This window comes from Oncorhynchus gorbuscha, linkage group LG03 (assembly GCF_021184085.1).
Source record: "Oncorhynchus gorbuscha isolate QuinsamMale2020 ecotype Even-year linkage group LG03, OgorEven_v1.0, whole genome shotgun sequence".
In the NCBI taxonomy this organism is placed as follows: Eukaryota; Metazoa; Chordata; class Actinopteri; order Salmoniformes; family Salmonidae; genus Oncorhynchus; species Oncorhynchus gorbuscha.
In genome coordinates, this window is record NC_060175.1 from 59,963,447 (window position 1) to 59,983,430 (window position 19,984).

A 19,984-nucleotide genomic window follows, 5' to 3' on the forward strand; every position below is an offset into this window, starting at 1 on the left:
CTATTGATGAATACTGGATAAGAATCCTCATCTGAGCTCTCAGACTCAGCGCTCTCCCTATTTTGTTGCTTTTGCTGGGGTGGTTCCCTTCTCCACAGACCTCTAATGGGTGTTTCAACAGGTTACTCAAATGGTAGGGAATTACATGACATGAGCACATTGCGATGCAGAACCCTGGCCCTGACTGTACCACTCTCAGGTTTTACCTCATAGACAGGGCTGTCATCACCTTTCCTGGTTACCACCACATGTATTTGGTCTTCCCAGTGTGATCTTAGTTTTCCCGTACCCCCACGTTCTGACATGTTCCTCACCAGTACACGATCCCCTGAGACGAGAAACGAACTCATTTTCTTCCGATCGTAGTAGGCTTTTCCATTTGCTGTTGACTTCTCCATGTCTCTACTGGTGATGTCATAGGCTTCAGCCATCTGTTGCTGCCACTTCTTAGCTCAATCCTGGTATGATTTCTCCTGTTCCTTTATGTGTAACCCAAAGACAAGGTCAACAGGTAGCAGTGGAGCCCTTCCAAGTAGCAGGAAATACGGTGAGAACCCAGTAGCATCACTGGTGGTACAGTTATATGCATGAATAACATTGTTCAGATAATCACCCCAGCTGGCCTTTTTCTCTTCATCTAGTGTGTGCAACATTGACAACAGTGTACGGTTAAATCTCTCCACCGGATTCCCCTGTGGATGATATGGAGAGGTTCTGGAATTGGCTATTCCCGTACAGTTCTGCTAGGCTCTGAATAACTGGTTTTCAAGCTCTCTTCCCTGATCGTGATGGATTTCTAACACAAAGCCAAACTTTGGGAAAAAATAACCGAAAAGCTTTTTTGCTGCAGTTTTCCCTGACTTATTTCTGGTGGGGTAGGCTTGTGCAAATTTTGTAAAGTTATCTAAAATAACTGAAATGTACTCGTAGCCCCCTCTCCTTTTCTCCAAATGCACATAGTCAATTGAAATCATCTGGAAAGGAGCTGTAGCTCGTACATGTTGCATTGGGGCCCTAGTTATTACACTGGGTTTATTTTGTTTGATACACTTACACACTTTGGTGTTCAATGCCATGTTGCATTCTCGTGCTAAGCGTTCTCGTGCTAAGCGTTCTCGTGCTAAGCGTTCTCGTGCTAAGTTCAACACTCTTCTGTAGCTCAGTTGGTAGAGCATGGTGCTTGTAATGCCAGGGTAGTGGGTTCAATTCCCGGGACCACCCATACGTAGAATGTATGCACACATGACTGTAAGTCGCTTTGGATAAAAGCGTCCGCTAAATGGCATATACTATAACATATACTATAACATGTAATGTTCAGCATGCAAAGGAGAGCGGGACAGAACATCTTCACCTTTCCAGGAAGATACTTCAGTGTGAGATTCAAGTCGGACAGCGATGGCCTGTGGCATTCAGTCTCGCTGTAGTTAGAGCACATGTCAAGGAGTTATTATCACTGGACACTGTCGCAGAGGGAGCATAAAATAAGGCATCTCGGAACCACTCAGTCACTGCCCATTTGAGGGCCAAGAATTCCAGTTTCCCTGAGCGAAGGTGATAGTTTCTCTCTGCTTGAGTCAGGGTGCGGGAGCCATATCCAATGACTCTCAGATTGCCACTTTGTCGTTGGTATAACACCCCTCCCAATCCCTCTTTGGAGGCATCACCATGCAGGATAAAAAGGTCCTTGAAATCTGGGTGGGCAAGCACAGGTGGATTAGTCAACACACTCTCCAAGTGTGCTAATGCTCTCTGGTGAGCATCCTCCCATATTACTTTCTGGTGGGGCAGAGCCTGTCCCGACTGCATTGGTCCTTCGCTTCCCGGATGCCGTTAATACCCCGTTTATTTTGCTGCCTGAGAACCTGATGGACATCTTCCCCATGTTGTTCAAATGACTGACTAAAAATAAGAACGTCATCCAAACATGGGTATACAGATTGATTCTACCTCTTATCCCCTCTAAACCTTCCTCCATGCTTCGTTGGAAGGCAGAGGGACTGCTTGATAAGCCAAAGGGAATTCTATTCCATTCATATAAGGCCCAGGGGGTACAGAAGGCACTGTATTTTCTGGACTCCTCTCCCACAAAGCCGTGGTGGTCTGCCTTTCCGTAAACCATGAGTTCCCTCCCAAACCATCAAGTATTTCCTGTATACGGGGGTATGGGATGCCTGTCCAGAACAGTCTTCCTGTTCAATCCCCTGTAATCAACACAAAGTCTTAAACTCCCATCCTTTTTTTCAAACGCGGACCAAAGGTGTGATGAAGTTGACTTCCTGATAAAGTTTTTGTTCAGGGGCCCCTGAAGGTGGCTTTTCACCTCAGCATACAAGGGGCGTGGCACACCGTTGTCTCTCTTTGCCACGGGTATGTTATCAGTCAATGTTATCTCCATTCTGAGATTTTCAATACACCCTATGTCCATGTCGTCTTTGGCGAAAACAGCTGATTCCTCTCTGAGCATCCGTTTGACAAATTCTTGTTGCTCTTGGCTCAAGTGCTGATCCTCTACAGGTGGGTCCCACCACTCTATTTGACCGTTGTCAGGGCTAGGCTCCGGTGGGGATCTGTCCTGAACCTGTGCTACAGTAACCTTTTCTCCACTGGGCACAGGAACCGGGTGACATGCTACTACTCTCTGTAATGTCCCTATCACTGTTTGTCTTGGTAAGGTAATGTCATGTTTGGTAGTATTCACTACTGCAATGTCAACTTTTTGAGATGGCTGTTTTGATGTTTTCACGACTGGGAATTACATGGCCCCCTGGCAATGTAGTCTCTTATGGCCAATCTTCCAATGATATGCCTACAAATACGCCACAATGCTGCAGACATCTTGGATGAACGGCAGAGCGCATAAGCTCGTTCACAGCATATTCACAGCCATATAAGGAGACGTTAGTAAAACACAGCATCAAAAATCCTGTTCATTTCCTGTTTGAAGTTTCATCTTGGTTTCGCCTGTAAGATCAGTTCTGGGGTACTCACAGATAATATCTTTGCAGGTTTGAAAACGTCAGAGTGTTTTCTTTCCGACACTGGCAATTATATGCATAGTCGAGCATCTTTTCATGACAAAATATTGCGCTTAAAACGGGCACTTTTTTTTAATCCAATAATGACATAGCGCCCCCATAGGTTGAAGAGGTTAAGCCCTGGGCTCACAGCTCTGATTAATGCTTCTATGATTTCTAATTCATGGTACCCTTTTTCTTCGTCCTTTTTCAATCGGATGCTCTAGGCTGCTAAAGCTGAGCTTATCATTTTGATTCTGATCTCCGATCTGTCCATGAATTTTAAAGTCTTTATTACTGGACATACTCACTCCATTCTCTCTCTGTGGCGGGTGCCTTTCTGGAGCTGAGACCCCTTCTCTGCTGGGCTGAGGAGCCCCTCCCTCTTCTTTTCGCTCTGCTGCTGCTCCCGTCTCTCCGCTGGGTTCGCTGTCCACTTGCCTTGTTGGCGCCGACTGGCTGGGCCTTGTAGGCAGACTTTTCACAGTATCCTCAGAGTCCGATATTCCTTTGATTTCGTCTTTCAGTTGAAGCATCCAAGACATTCCCTCATCCTCTGATTCCATTAAATCCTCCTTATCACAGTAATCTTCCGTCAATTTGCGCCGCAAAGCTCGATGACTTTTCCTTTTACTTCAGAGTCAGCTACACCTCCTATTCCAGAATGTACACACAAGTGCCGTAAATTCTCTTCAGTTAAATTCCATAAACTCTGTTTGATTTCATCCAACAACGTTTCCCTCTCTTGACTCATATGTCCTACTCACGTGGCAACAACGACAATGCAGGCAATGGCAAGATAGCTACACTCTGTTAGCTAGATACTCTCCCAATGTCTCTCACTCGTTGTCCCTTCCAGGAATATGGGCCGGTGCTCACATGAAAATAAATCTCAGCAGTGCCTCCAAATTTGTTACCCTTCCAATGAGCTTATCATATAAACTACAACCCGAAAAGTACGGTTTACTTCACTTGTAATCATGTCAGCACAGGTAACAGCTGTTTACAGTCTTTCGTTTTTTGTTCTTACTCTTCCCAATTCACTTAAACTATATTTCTTTATTTCCAATGGGCTTCAACAGAGTACCCCCTAGTGGCTGGAATACTACTGTATTAAGCCCCTTACAACACCCCCCTGCAAAAACTAAATGTTGTCCCAAACATATGCACTACAGTATATAGATGCAAAAAATGTCATTCTCTCTCAAATTGTAGCAGTATTTTCTGTGCCAGTCATTGAACCTGATGATTCTCATCCTGTATTGTTTCTCTAGGTTGTCCAGGAGAGATGATGGGAGGGATGTGTACTCCCTCGCCCCTCCTCTCCAACCGGCGCGTCATGGAACTGTCCAATCACGAGCTGGGCGGCGGACCCTCTGGCATGCCCCCCCCTATCAGTGACCGGAGGGGGAGTGGCACCAGCAGCCTGAGCTCTGCCTACACAGTGAGCCGTCGTTCTTCCATGGTGTCCCCCTACCTCTCCAGCCGGCGCTCGAGCGAGGTCTCCCAGTTAGGAGGAGGTGGAGGAGGTAATATTTGTGTTTTGCAACTGTCTTCTTTTAATCATGACATGTTATTTGTTTACCCTTGGAGGACCACTTTGTAAATAACTGTTTTAATGAATGTTTTTAAAGAGATTCTCTTGTACTTTTGTATACTTTTTAGCCAGTAGTTCTGAAAGTAGTACTCATGAGCTAAAATGTGTCTCCCCGGGGGATATATGTGCAGATACAGTACCAGTCAAAAGTTTGGACACACCTACTCAAGTTTTTTTTTAAATGTCTACTATTTTCTACAAGGGGGCTGAAGCTCATTGGCTAGAACTTGTGTTTTTTACATTGGATAAAAGTAGAGACACAGAGCTAGAAAAAAATGGTATATGATACACTACAGTTGAGGAACAATGGGAAAGTAATTCTGCTTTGGAACTTGATAAACATGTAACCTCAATTTTGAGAAAATGGCCTTTGAATGTTTTGGTACACCTAATGGACAGGTCTTCTTTGTCTACACCCATTCAGCATCGTTCACACCCTCTAAAGCCTTAGCCCCACCCATATCTTTAAGGATTCACATGTAAGGCTGTGTACTAAACAACCAAAGTTTCAAGACTAAAGCCTGGTTTATACTACGGGTGTGTTCGTACATTTAATCTGGAGTGCCAGAGTGTGCTCAGAGTGCCCTCTGGATGTTCCTAAACCCAGAGCGTTGTCAGATTGTCAATTCGTAAATTCACAGCGTTTCGCTCTCGTAGGATTGAGAGCGCACACTGGACACTCTGGCCGAGTAGGGTTGATCCGAGTGTTCTGACCTAACTACAGCAGTCAAGCATCCAAGTTAACCTTGACTAGCTTGCTAGCTACTTACAGACACAAGTGAGAGAACAGCTCACTGACCATTTTACTCGCCCTAGCAGAGCTGGTGTGGCTGTTTTTATGTTATCCAGAGTGTTGGTGAATGCAACTGCTGCTGGCAAAAAGATAATTATGCTTTTTTGCCAACGTTTACTGACACCGACCATATTCAACTGGTGTTGAGCGGTCGTAAATTCGTCAGTTATTCTCCACTCTCAAATTTACCAGTTACGTCTATCAACAGTTGTCGCAGTGACATCATTAACATTCTACTGAAATCGTTACTTGCATAGTGCGGTCTTTTGTTCAGACAATGAACCATAATCCCAACTCATAACATTACTACCTTGCATGAATCTGGAGGTAGCTAACCAACCAAGTTCAATGTTAGCTAAACTCAGCAAAAAGTACTGCAGTGCATCTCCTCCTCATGGAATGCACCAGATTTGCCAGTTCTTGCTGTGAGATATTACCCCACTCTTCCACCAAGGTACTTGCAAGTTCCTGGACATTTCTGGAAGGAATGGCTCTAGCCCTCACCCTCCAATCCAACAGGTCACAGATGTGCTCAATGGGATTGAGATCCGGGCTCTTCGCTGGCCATGGCAGAACACTGACATTCCTGTCTTGCAGGAAATTACGCACAGAACAAGCAGTATGGCTGGTGGCATTGCCATGCTAGAGGGCCATATCAGGATGAGCCTGCATGGTGAATGGTACCACATGAGGGAGGAGGATGTCTTCCCAGTAACGCACGGCGTTGAGATTGCCTGCAATGACAACAAGCTCAGTCTGATGATGCTGTGACACACCGGACCCTCCACCTCTGTTACGAATCCCTTTTGGCCCGACAGTCTAGGGGGGATGGTAATGAGACCCGTAACATAACTCATGCAAATTGTTATTGTGACAAAGTAAAAGTGTGCACGAAATAACCACGACAACAGAAATCTACCGTCAAACTCTAGGTTTATTTATAAACACACGGTAATGGGGGAGCAGGAAAAGGGGCTGAGCTGGACCCAAGGAAAGAAACAATAAATATACAAAAACACACCCGTAAGCTAGACTAGCCTACTTTAACAACAACTAACTAACCAAAAATACAGCGGGTGGTCCGCCCAGTTCTAACTAGTGTATTTAACAAAGTTCACCTACGGGTAGTGTATGCCCATGGGCGACTTGTCTTGGTTTCCCCCTTTTCCCACCAGCAACAAACAAAAACCATAACCAAAAACAATACTCACAGGTGATGACAAAGTGCTATGGAGGTGCTTTAAACAAAAGAGAGGTTAAGACACAAAGCGAGAGTGAAACACAGAGACCAACAGACATGGCATTTACAGAGAGATTGAGCTGAGCTGAGCTTTAGAACAAACAAATGATGGGGTTTTTAAACCATGGGGAAGGAACTGTGATAGGTCAGGAAATAGGAGGAGGTGTGTCTTCTGATTGATGATTGATTGTTGACTGATTGGGGAGTGATGATTTTCACCTGTGAGTGGAGAAGGAGAGAAAAGAAACACACACACAGGATACACACACACACAGGATAACTGTATCCGTAACAACCTCCAAATCGATCCCGCTCAAGAGTACAGACCTCGGTCTAATGCTCATTCATTCGACGATAAACGCGAATCTGATCATCACCCCTGGTGAGACAAAACTGCAACTCATCAGTGAAGAGCAATTTTTGCCAGTCCAGTCTGGTCCAGCGACTGTAGGTTTGTGCACATAGGTGACGTTGTTGGAGGTGATGTCTGGTGAGGACCTACCTTACAACAGGCCTACAAGCCCTCAGTCTAGCCTCTCTCAGCCTATTAAAAAGTCTGAGTACTGATGGAGTGATTGTGTGTTACTGGTGTAACTCGGACTGTTGTTGTTGCCATCCTGTACCTGTCCCGCAGGTATGATGTACGGATGTATCGATCCTGTGCAGTTGTTGTTACATGTGGTCTGCCACTGCGAGGACGATCTGCTGTCCGTCCTGTCTCCCTGTAGCGCTGTCTTAGGCGTCTCACAGTACGGACATTGCAATGTTTTGCTCTGGCCACATCTGCAGTCCTCATGCCGCCTTGCAGCATGCCTAAGGCACGTGCACGCAGATGAGCTGGGACCCTGGGCATCTTTATTTTGGTGTTTTTCAGAGTCAGGTGAAAGGCCTCTTTTAGTGTCCTGTGACCTTAATTGCCTGTGACCTTAATTGCCTACTGTCTGTAAGCTGTTAGTGTCTTAACGACCGTTCAACAGGTGCATGTTCATTAATTGTTTATGGTTCATTGAACAAGCATGGGAAACAGTGTTTAAACCCTTTACAATGAAGATCTTTGACGTTATTTGGATTTTTATGAATTATCTTTGAAAGACAGGGTCCTTTCTTTTTTTGCTGAGTTTAGCTAACACTAGTCTATAACTAGCAATGCAAATGGCTCTGAGATACGAATAATATAACTACACAGATCATACATGTAATGTTAGCTAGCAAGCCTGCCAGCTAACGTTAGCTAGCTAACAGTACACTAACTTGAAATGTCAATGACTTTCTTATAAAATTAGAAATGTGTAATATTTGAAAATGTAGCCATCTTACATGGACTGACGCTTCTCCCTCTCTGCCACTGATGCTATGGCTGCCCTTAGTTTGAAGATGTAATCCGGAGACAGGTGTTTTATACAGCAGCCTTCTGTGTGTTCTCTTTTCAACTCCCTCTGCATATTTGCATTCAAACGCTAGAATTTTCTCCATCTCCTTAGCTATCCTGCTGTAATTCCACTGATTTCAAAACTCGGTCCTCCGGAAAGTGGAGGGCAACACTTATCACGTAGTTGAACTGCATTTATTTCAAAAAAGCTGCATTAGAAAGGATTTCCTTGGCCTCCCAAGAGGCGCAGCGTTCTAAGGCACTACAGTTCCGGGTTTGATCCTGGCTGTGTCACAGCAGGCTGCGACCTGGAGACCCATGAGATGGTGCACAATTGGACCAGCGTTGTCCGGGTTAGGGGAGGGTTTGGCCAGCTGGGATGTCCTTGTCCCATCGCTCTCGAGCGACTGCTTGTACCGGCCAGGTGTTTCCGGGTTGAGCGAGCAGTGTGTCAAGAAGCAGTGCGGCTTGGCGGGGTCATGTTTCGGGCGACGCATGGACTTTTTAGGCAAAAATATACTTGCCTCTGCTAGGAGGCTAAAACTTGGCTGCAAGTGGCTCTTCCAGCAAGACAATAACCCCAAGCACACATCAAAGTCCACTAAGAAATGGTTAATTGATCACAAAATCAACATTTTGCAATGGCAATATTTGTCTCTGGACTTAAACCTCATTGAGAATCTGTGGTTTGAATTGAAGAGGGACGTCCATAAACGCTGACAAAGGATCAGGAAAGATATAACCTCTACCAATCAGGAGGTACGGCTGTTTTAGCAACCGCATCCACTACATTCATTAAGCTAACTACCCACTGTTGAATTAACTTTCATAGTACTTTAAGAAATTTCTAATTTTTGCACTTGGGGAGCACAATCTAAGCATGAGACGATGAGTTAACATTGTGACTTTTGACACAAATCAGCTACTTTGACCATTTTCCCAACAAGCTAGATAAAAACTTAGAGGTATGAAATCTTAGTCTACTTCTCCGCTATTACAATCTGAAATCAGAATAGAAACATATTTTACCAATCAAATCATAGCATTGGGGGACAGGGTTGGGTAGTAATGGATTTTATGTAACAGGGAATATGGAACCGATTACAAATATGAACTGTAATCAACTCGGATTACTTTTTCAAAATGTGTAATCAGATTACAGTTACATTCTTAAAGATGTCTTCCAGTGATTATTTTATTTTTTAGTGTTTTTTAGACAACTACAAACTTCAAGGAGTAGGGGCTTTCAAGGAGTTGGTCTGATAGGAATCTGTGATGTCTTCGGCCTCCCACTTGCTTGAGGAACAATAGAGGAGCCGCCCCCCCACTCCAGCTATGTCATGATTTACCAGGACCACCTATTGAGAAGTAAACCAGGTGTTAAATGAAGTGAAAATGAGACTTCATCTAATATCAAAAGGAGGAATTTATTAAACTGTCAGCGTTGCTGTCATTTAGCGCACCCTCAAGACATCTCACATGCTTAAAGATTTTATTGTTCTGCTGATTGGCCATCAAGGGTTGATAGCTAATCTTGTATTCAAACACGTTTAATGAAGGCCCAATGGTCAATCAAACAGTCATCTGGACATCTGAAAAAAAGCTCAATGCGATAGAGGAAAAAACACTGTCTTGAACGCAACCACTGTTGTTACTGTAGAGGAGAAGAGGGCCACGCTTTCTGTAGGTCTGAATATTATGTATCAACTTAATATTGAACACGCCGGCCACTCAAGGTGAGTGCATTCAATTTACTGATATAAATTACGTAGCCTAAATATTAGTCTATATTATTTAGAGTAACTGATCTAGCTAACCACTTCCTCAGGTGGTGAATTAGCCCCAAATGAATTAGCCTATATGATATTAGTGCCCCAAAAGATACATTTGTCTATCTCTATTGAACAAACATTTTTATAAATCAGGAACCCTATTTTGGCAGTAAAATAATACAACAAAATTCATGACAATCACAGGTTTAGGTTGTGCATCAAAATATCTGGAATTTCCTGCATGAACTTGTTAGATTAGACAATTAATTCATAGTCTAGATCACTTCTTAATGAAGAGCTATCATTTTTTTCTATTGCGTGACACTGGAACCAAATTTTGGTGTGACCAAATCACTGAAAACTTTAGTATGGAACCCTGTGATGCAGTAAAGGGGTCAATGGAATGCAGACGTTCCATTGACCATATTGGCACATATTCAACAAATCTTATCTAACAAAGTAGATATTTGTCAAATCTGTCATGGTGTATTGTAACAGACCCATAATGTTAAGTCTGATTTGGAAATACACTATTTGACCGCTTTCGCTGTATAACATTTAGACCTTGTCCCTTTTCAGGTTTAGAAGAAGTGACTGCTAAATGCTAACTCCTGTTCGTATAAGCTGGTTAGCATAGCTACCATACAGAAATCAGTGGTTGTAGTCAAGATTGTTTTTAACTGTAATGCAGTTGATTGGTGACAATAACAATGTGCTAAGGTTAACATCCATAAAGCATTATTATACTCCTATTTTTACCTCAACATAGTGTGAAATAGGACATATTGCTTTCCCGGGAACAGGCCCAAATCCCCATCATTTGCGTGAAGAGAAGATGGAGCAAAAAAGGACGGAGGTCGGGCTATCTTCTGAGAATTCGTAGGCGATCGAATAAACCCCCACTGCCTTCCGTTCCACTAGCTAACATGCAATCATTGGAAAATAAAATCGACGACCTACGAGGAAGATTAAACTACCAACAGGACATTAAAAACTGTAATATCTTATGCTTCACGGTATCGTGGCTGAACGACGACATTATCTACATACAGCTGGCTGGTTATACGCTGTATCGGCAGGACAGAACAGCGGCATCTGGCGAGACAAGGGGGGCGGACTATGTATATTTGTAAACAACAGCTGGTGCACGACATCTAAGGAAGTCTCGAGGTTTTGCTCGCCTGAGTATCTCATGATAAGCTGTAGACCACACGATCTACCTAGAGAGTTTTCATCTGTATTTTTCGTAGCCTTCTACATACCACCACAGACTGATGCTGGCACCAAGACCGCACTCAATGAGCTGTATTCTGCCATAAGCAAAAAGGAAAACGCTCATCCAGAGGTGGCGCTCCTAGTGGCTGGGGACTTTAATGCAGGGAAACTTAATCAGTTTTACCAAATTTCTATCAGCATATTAAATGTACAACCAGAGGGAAAAAACTCTAGACCACCTTTACTCCACACACAGAGATGCTTACACTCCACTCGCCCTCCATTTGGCAAATCTGACCATAATTCTATCCTCCTGATTCCTGCTTACAAGCAAAAATTAAAGCAGGAAGCATCAGCGACTCGATCAATAAAAAAGTGGTTTAAATGCTAAGCTACAGGACTGTTTTGCTAGCACAGACTGGAATATTATTCTGATTGCATTGAGTAGTACACCACATCAATCATTGGCTTCATCAATAAGTGCATCAATGATGTCATCCCCACAGTGACCGTACGTACCCCAACCAGAAGCCATGGATTACAGGCAACCTCCACACTGAGCTCAAGGCTAGAGCTGAAAGCGGGACTCTAACCTGGATGCTTAAGAAATAAATCCCACTATGCCCTTCGACAAACAATCAAACAGGCACAGCGTCAAAAAAGGACTAAGCTCGAATCGTACTACACCGGCTCCGACACTTGTCGGATGTGGCAGGGCTTGAAAACCATTACAGACTACAATGGGAAGCACAGCCAAGAGCTGCCCGGTGACACGAGCCTACCAGACGAGCTAAACTACTTCAATGTTGCATCGAGGCAAATGTTGATACATGCATGAGAGCACCAGCTGTTTCTGGACGAGTGTGTGATCACGCTCTCCGCAGCCGATGTGAGTAAGAATTTAAACAGGTCAACATTCACAAGGCCGCAGAGCCTGTTCACTCTGTTCACTCTTGACTGCATGGCCAGGCAAGTCTCCAACACAATTATTAAGTTTGCCGATAACACAACAGTGGTATGCCGGATTACTGAAAACGACGAGACAGCCTATAGGGAGGAGGTCAGAGACCTGGTCGTGGGGTGCAAGGACAACAACCTCTCCCTCAATGTGATCAAGACAAAGGAGATGATTGTGGACTACAGGAAAAGGAGGACTGAGCACCCCCCCATTCTCATCGACAGGGCTGTAATGGAGAAGTTTGAGAGCTTCAAGTTCCTTGGTGTCCACATAAACAAACTAACATGGTCCAAGCAGAGCAAGTGAAGGGGGCATGACAAAGCCTATTCCCCCTCAGGAGACTGAAAAGATTTGGCATGGGTCTTCAGATCTTCAGAAAGTTCTACAGCGGTACCATCAAGAGCATCCTGACTGGTTGCCTCACTGTCTGGTATGGCAACTGCTTGGCCTCCGACTGCAATGCACTACAGAAGGTATTGTGTACAGTACATCACCGGGGCCAGGCTTCCTGCTATCCAGGAGCTCTATACCAGAGGACGGCCCTAAAAATGGTCAAAGACAAGGAGTCATAGACTGTTCCCTCTGCTACCACACAGCAATAGGTACCGGAGTGCCAAGTCTATGTCCAAGAGGCTTCTAAACAGCTTCTACCCCAAGTCAAAAGACTCCTGAACATCTCATCAAAATGTCTACCCAGACTATTTGCATTGCCCCCCCCCACCCCCTCTTTTACACCACTACTACTTTGTTATTATCTATGCATAGTCACTTTAATGACTCTACCTACATGTACATATTACCTCAACTAACTGGTGCCCCCGCACATTGGCTGTACTGGTACCCCCTGTATAGTCTCACTATTGTTATTTTACTTCTGCTCTTTACTTGTTCCTTTTATTTCTTATTCGTATTTTTTAAACTGCATTGTTGGTTCGGGGCTTCTAAGTAAGCATTTCAGCGCATGCGACTAATACAATTGGTTTGATTTGAATACACAAACAATAGCCTAAATGTGGCCAAATGTTGATCTGTATAAGGGCACAATGCGAGACCCACATGCAGACATGGGAGGCAGATGGTTTGAGTCATTGATATTGTTTACAATCCAAAAGGGTAGGCAAGAGAATCGTCATGGACAGGCAAAAGGTCAAAACCAATTCAGAGTCCAGGAGGTACAGATTGGCAGGCAGGCTCGATGTCAAGGCAGGCGGGTACAGAGTCCAGAAACAGGCAAGTGTCAAAACCGGGAGGACTAGCAAAAAGAGAATAGAAAAAGCAGGCGCACGGGGAAAACACGCTGGTTGACTTGAACATACTAGACGAACTGGCACAGAGAGACAGGAAACACAGGGATAAATACACCGGGGAAAATAAGCAACACCTGGAGGGGGTGGACACAATCACAAGGACAGGTAAAACAGATCAGGGCATGACACTTTGGGCAATGAGGAGTTTGTGATCTTACCCCCATGGCCCTTTCCCCCACACGTTTCCATGGCAATTCCATTGTTTTGATCGAGTTTGATTGACCTCTTTACCACATTTATGCTTTCACACATATATAGAACATGTGAATTATAAGATCTTTCTGCTCTCACACTAGTCCCCAATTTGTAAATAGTCATGTTAGGCTACTAAACAAAATAATGCTATAGATTCTATAGTGACCAAAAAGTAATCAAAAGTGTATAATTTTGAGTAATCCAAAGGATTACGTTGCTGATTACTTTATTTTAACAGATTGCATTCTGGGGGTAATCAGACGATCACTGCTGAGGGAGCATATACAGTATGACTGATTATGCCACACAGCTCACTCCAACCCACTAAACTAACACACTATAACAACCTGCACACTCACTAACCAAACTACAATAGCGACCCCACTTACTATAGCTAACCCATGGCCTACATACAGTGCATTCAGAAAGTATGCAGATCCCTTGACTCTTTCCACATTTTGTTATGTTACAGCCTTATTCTAAAATAGTTTCCGTAGTTTTTTCCCCTCATCAATCAACACACAATACCCAATAATGACAAAGCTAAAACAGGTTTTCAGACATTTTTGTAAATGTATTACAAATTTAAAACTTAAATATCACATTTAAATAAGTATTCAGACCCTTTACTCAGTACTTTCTTGAAGCACCTTTGACAGCGATTCCAGCCTCGAGTCTTCTTAGGTATGACGCTACAAGCTTGGCACACCTGTATTTGGGGAATTCCCCCCATTATTCTCTGCAGATCCTCTCAAGCTCTGTCAGGTTGGATGGGGAGCGTCACTGCACAGCTACTTTCAGGTCTCTCCAGAGATGTTTGATCATGTTCAAGTCTGGGCTCTGGCTGGGCCACTGAATGACATTGAGACTTATCCGTTGTCCTGTCCTGTTGGAAGGTCCTGAGCAATCTGGAGCAGGTTTTCATCAAGGATCTCTCTGTTCTTTACTCCATTCATCTTTCCCTCAATCCTGACTAGTCTCCCAGTCCCTGCCGCAGAAAAACATCCCCACAGCATGATGCTGCCACCACCATGCTTCACTGTAGGGATGGTGCCAGGTTACCTCCAGACGTGACGCTTGGCATTCAGGCCAAAGAGTTCAATCTTGGTTTCATTAGACCAAAGAATCTTGTTTCTCATGGTCTGAGAGTTTTTAGGTGCCATTTGGCAAACTCCAAGCGGGCTGTCATGTGCCTTTTACTAAGGAGTGGCTTTAATCTGGTTATTCTACCATAAAGGCCTGATATGTGGAGTGCTGCAGAGATGGTTGTCCTTCTGGAAGGTTCTCCCATGTCCACACAGGAACTCTGGAGCTCTATCAAAGTGACCATTGGGTTCTTGGTCACCTCCCTGACCAAGGCCCTTCTCCCCCAATTGCTCAGTTTGGCCGGGCTGCCAGCTCTTGAAAGAGCCTTGGTTCTCCAAAACTTCTTCCATTTAAGAATTATGGAGGCCACTGTGTTCCTGGGGACCTTCAATGCTGCAGAAATGTTTTGGTATCCTTCCCCAGATCTGTGCCTGGACACAATCCTGTCTCGGAGTTCTACAGAGAATTCCTTCGACCTCATGGCTTGGTTTTTGCTCTGACATGCACTGCCAACTGTGGGATCTTATATAGACATGTGTGTGCCTTTCCAAATCATGTCCAATCACTTGAATTTACCAAAGGGTTAGGGTTAGGGTTAGAAACTGTCATGCAGGTGAAAGAGGACCCAAAAGCGACTTGGCGAAAACAGAGTCTTTAATCCAGTAAAGTAAATACAATCAAAAAACACAACTTTCACTCGAAATGACGAGGACAAACTGGAGACTCGATCTTGAACAGCAGGTGAACAGCAGGTTGCCTCGGGAAGGCACTTGAACCAGACAGACTCAGACACCTGCTGGGAGCAGGAACGGAACGATAGAGAGAAGAGAGAGCGGGAGAGTGAGAGAGGGAGGAGGAGAGAGAGGGATAGAAAGAGGGAAAGAACCTAATAAGACCAGCAGAGGGAAACGAATAGAAGGAAGCACAGGGACAAGACAAGATAATAAATGACAAAACATGACAGAAACTGCATCTCCATCTGTAAAACTCCTTGAGTGGTCTGTACCTCCATCCATTCTACAATCAAGTTGTAGAAACATCTCAATGATGATCACAGGTTGCACCTGAGCTCAATTTTGAGTCTCATAGCAAAATACTTATGTAAATAAAGGTATTTTTGTTATTATTTTTTTAATGTGCAAAAATGTCTAAAACCTGTTTTCGCTTTGCCATAATGGGGTATTGTGTGTAGATGGATTAGGGAAAAATAATTTAATACATTTTAGAATAAGGCTGTAACTTAACAAAATGTGGAAACAGTCAAGGGGTCTGAATACTTTCTGATTGCACTGTAACTAAAACATGCACTATTAGTATTGTAATATACTGCTACTAGTACTTCTGGGCTATTTACCAATAATACTACTACTATCTAGTCTCCCACTGAAGGCTCCAATCAATTATCTAGAAAACACTACCACACCAGCCTAAGTTTTTCAACACAAACTAACTTCTAAACTTCTTCCCCTAGAAGCACAATTATTTCTCTCCCCAAATGATAGCTTAAAACTTTTCTAATTCCTTATGAGTAAAAGTATAGTTATTTGCGCTCTAATATGTGATCTAACTACCCCATACTCCAAAGTAATAAGGTTTATATAGTAGTCGATCAACGTAATCAGACCAGATATATTTATTGATATGTTAACCTTTGACCATATTTTCACTTCTTCAGTAAAAAAATTTAAACTTCCTCCACTTATGCAAAAATACTTTTAAAGAGCTGAAGCAAGTCCCACAATTTTTCTTAATGGAAAATGACCTTTTAGTTTAATAACTCAATTTCTAATTCAATTTAAGGGTTCCTGGGTCCTGACCAGGGAGGAGGTGACCCCCTCTCCCCTGAGACCAGCCGCCGAAGAGGGCTCTGCCATGGTGTTGGAGGGGGAGGAGGGTTGCCAGGTCTGCCTTGTCTAACACCCGCTCAGCAATACAGCCTGAAGGCTAAGTATGCAGCAGCAACTGGCGGCCCACCCCCTACCCCGCTGTCAAGTATGGAACAGGGAGCAGGGACACCCGGGAGACGAGGAGTGCTCCTCAGCGAGTACCAGGTGCAGACTTATCTTGTTAGTTTGGTTTTTAATTAGTCTGGCTTGGGTTGCAAAATTCTGGTAACTTTCTCAAAATGTCCAGCTTTTCTGAATTCTGGAAAACCTGGGAATTTTGCAACTCTCAATATGGTTAGTTTTGTATTCTTTTGAATATCTTATTCCTATGTATTTTTTTTTTAGCATTTTTTGCTTTTATTTATTTTATTATGGACAGCAACTTGAGTTGGAGGCAGGTAGCCTAGCGGTTAGGCGCGTTGGCCCAGTAACTGATAGGTGAAGAATTTGTGTATGTGCCCTTGAGCAAGGCACTTAACCCTAATTGCTCCTGTAAGTCGCTCCTGATAAGAGCATCTGCTAAATGACTAAAATGTAAATGTATGAAATGTGCTATTCAATTGTTATTATCCCCAGGGTCAGCCGCTACCTGCGTTCCTGCAGCAGGGGGGTCAGAGGAGACACAGTGCCAACACGGGGGAGTATGGGGTCATCTACCCGCACCAAGCCCCAGGGAATGCCACCCGGCGTGCCAGCGACCCTGTCCGCTCCACCGGCGACTCACAGGCCCTTCCCAAGGTTGTCGTTGTTCTTGGTAGAAGTAGTAGATTCAATTACTAAGACTGCTTTATTGTTGTTGCTAGCTATATGTATTTGAGTATTTACACTTTTTAAATAAATGTTGATTTAATTTTGTTTCCCAAGGTGCAACGCTTCAACAGCCTGAATAATGTGGCCATGATGGGCCGGAGGAACGCCCTGCAGCATTGTGGGTCAGACGCCAACATCGCACGCCACATGTATTCGCCGCGGCCACCCAGCATTACAGAGAATGTCATGATGGAGGCCATGGCTACAGACTACCATGGAGGAACCATGGATGCCAGGAACCACTGCATGATGCTTTCCCCAGGAGAGAGAGGTTTCCTGGGCTACCAGTCCCACCACATGGGGGGTCCCACCAGCTTGTTATCACCCAGCCACGACAGCCTGGGATGCCCAGAGCAGGGCTACCAGACACAGGGACAGATGTTCATGCAGGGTGGGCACTACCAGGGCACCTCCAGAGGACCAGGTCAGGGCCAGGTGGGACAGGGGGGACCCATTCACCCAGAGGGGATGTCCAACATCTTGCTGCAGCAGGCTGAGTATAGTATGAGTACCTGCCAGCTTAGTCCCTCTGGGCCACACTACCCCAGCCTGGACCAAGGTGGCCCCGATGGAGGTACAGGGGCCTGGGTAGAGAGCAGCCAGGTCCAGACCACTCATGGAGTTCTTCAGACGGAGATGCAGTATCAGGACCAGGGCTCTATGCAGGGCCAGACACTGGGTCTGTACACCCAAGAGCCTGATGGCGGACACAAACTGATCATCAAACCAGAACAGCAGCAGTACCACCCAGCCCTAGCCAACCCAGATGCCTGCCAGAAGCAACTCCACCAACACCAGCAGCAGAGGCCCCATCCAGGGCAGACACCCATGCCCGTGCGACCCGTGTCCTCCCAGAGCAGTTACCCCCAGCAAGGGCAGCCTGGCCAGGGCATGATGAGAACCACCAACCCCAGCTGTGACTTCCATGGAGGAGGCATGGAGAACCAGAACCAGGCCTCCATGCAGCAAGGGAAGCAGCAGGGTTCCTTCCCCCAAAGTGGCGGCATCAGCCTGGGGTCGGCTGCGCTTGGTGCTGGGGGTCGCTCCCAGACACCCATGATGCAGGTGAAGGAGATGATGGTGAGGAACTATGTGCAGTCACAGCAGGCTCTGATGTGGGGTCAGGAGCAGGACCAGAGGGGGATTGGAGTGGACGGGAAACCTCTTCCTCTGTCAGACAGCATGGACATGTCAGGACAGCAGGTGACTTGTTTTCCCTCTCCCTTTTTCTTCTGCTCTTTGTTCCCCCTCTTTTTGTAAAGTGTTTTGTGACATTTTCAAAGAAATTTCCTGGAGAAAATGTGTGTGTTTGTTTGTCTTGAAGTATTTATCATAGCACTTTAACTAAATGTTGATCTCATTTGATTTGTTTCAGGGGGCCATGATGCAGCAACAGCATAGTCCTCAACACCAACATAATCTCTACCCCAACCCAGGCTCCAGCTACCCAGGCTACCCTACCAACCAGAACCTGATGAGCCCCCCAGCACACAACCGAGTCCCCAGCTCTAGCTCCTCCATCCCCCCGACGGAGGTATCCATGACGGGTCTGCCTGGAGGCCCAGGGTCCTGCTACGGCCAGGATATGGGGGCTCCTGTAGTCCCAAGACCCCCCCAGTGCCGGAAGCCCGTCAGCAGGCAGAATAGTCTCCAGTCCCAAGGAGGTGGAGCGTACCTGGGCAGTCCTCCCCACCTCAGCCCAGTCCACTCTACCTCCAGCCCCAGACGTGTGGTCCGTCTGCCCCCTGTCCAGGGCCACATGACCCCCCAACAGACCCACCAGGAGATCTTCCCCTCCTTAAACAACATCAACAATAACATGTACTACTCTGGCCAGATCCACATGCAGCACTCTGACATGGACAAGCAGCAGATCCAACAAATCAGCCACCCTCACCAGGACCCAACTCAGACCGGGCCCTGCCTCAACCAGCACCAACAGCACATGGTAACCCACATGGATCACCAGGGCAATAAGTCAGCGTCCCTAGCCTACCTTCATGAGTCGACCCCCATCTCCAATGCTCTGGAGAACCTAGATCTGGACAACGCCCAGATAGACTTTACCTCCATCATCGATGACCCAGACCCCTCGTCATTCAGCCCCATCAACCCTCCTCTCCACGGGGGCTCGTCCCAGACCTCGTCCCGCCTCACCACCCCTCAGACGTCCATCACCATGCCCTCCTCTGGGCTCCCTAACATGGCTGTAGGAGACATGACTTCCATGTTGACATCTCTGGCCGGAGAGAACAAGTACCTTAATACACTGTCTTAGAACCCAAAGACTCGATTCTAGAACAAGAACAGAACCTGAACACGCTCATAAAGTTAACTAGATGGGCTAAGCTCCCCGGGGGGGGGAGAAATTACCTAGACATACTCTCCACTGAACAAGTACTGAAACATTTGTCATTTACTAGACAAGCACGGAAACACATTGTTCTAGAACACGTGTGTGTGGATGGACACACTGTCATAGACTAGACTAGGGGGCTCAGCTTGGTGGCTCTGGTGTTAGGTCACCTATAAAGATAAAGGTACTATAAATATTACCTTTCCTTTTTGACCTCCCACACACTTTTTCTCAGCTACTCCTAGAGACTTTCAACCCAAACCAAAGGTACCTATCGATCTTGATCTTGCTCACGGTGTACTATACTCTACTCACATTTCTGGCTCGCAGAGAAGAGGAAGGGTGACAGAATTGTTTGCCTAAAATGACTTGCAGAATGTTTC

At 45.3% G+C, this 19,984-nt stretch overlaps 1 protein-coding gene across 1 annotated transcript in view; it reads left to right on the top strand.

Annotated features, from left to right (window-relative positions):
- LOC124031643 (zinc finger protein GLI1-like) overlaps positions 1-19,595 on the top strand; it is a 130,492-nt gene extending 110,897 nt beyond the window's left edge. The window contains 5 exon segments of the mRNA XM_046343137.1: positions 4,292-4,546; positions 16,350-16,600; positions 17,012-17,173; positions 17,300-18,448; positions 18,621-19,595. Of these exon segments, the coding sequence (XP_046199093.1) occupies positions 4,292-4,546; positions 16,350-16,600; positions 17,012-17,173; positions 17,300-18,448; positions 18,621-19,523 (2,720 nt within the window). The 3' untranslated portion in view covers positions 19,524-19,595.
- Positions 19,596-19,984: the final 389 nt, after the last annotated feature.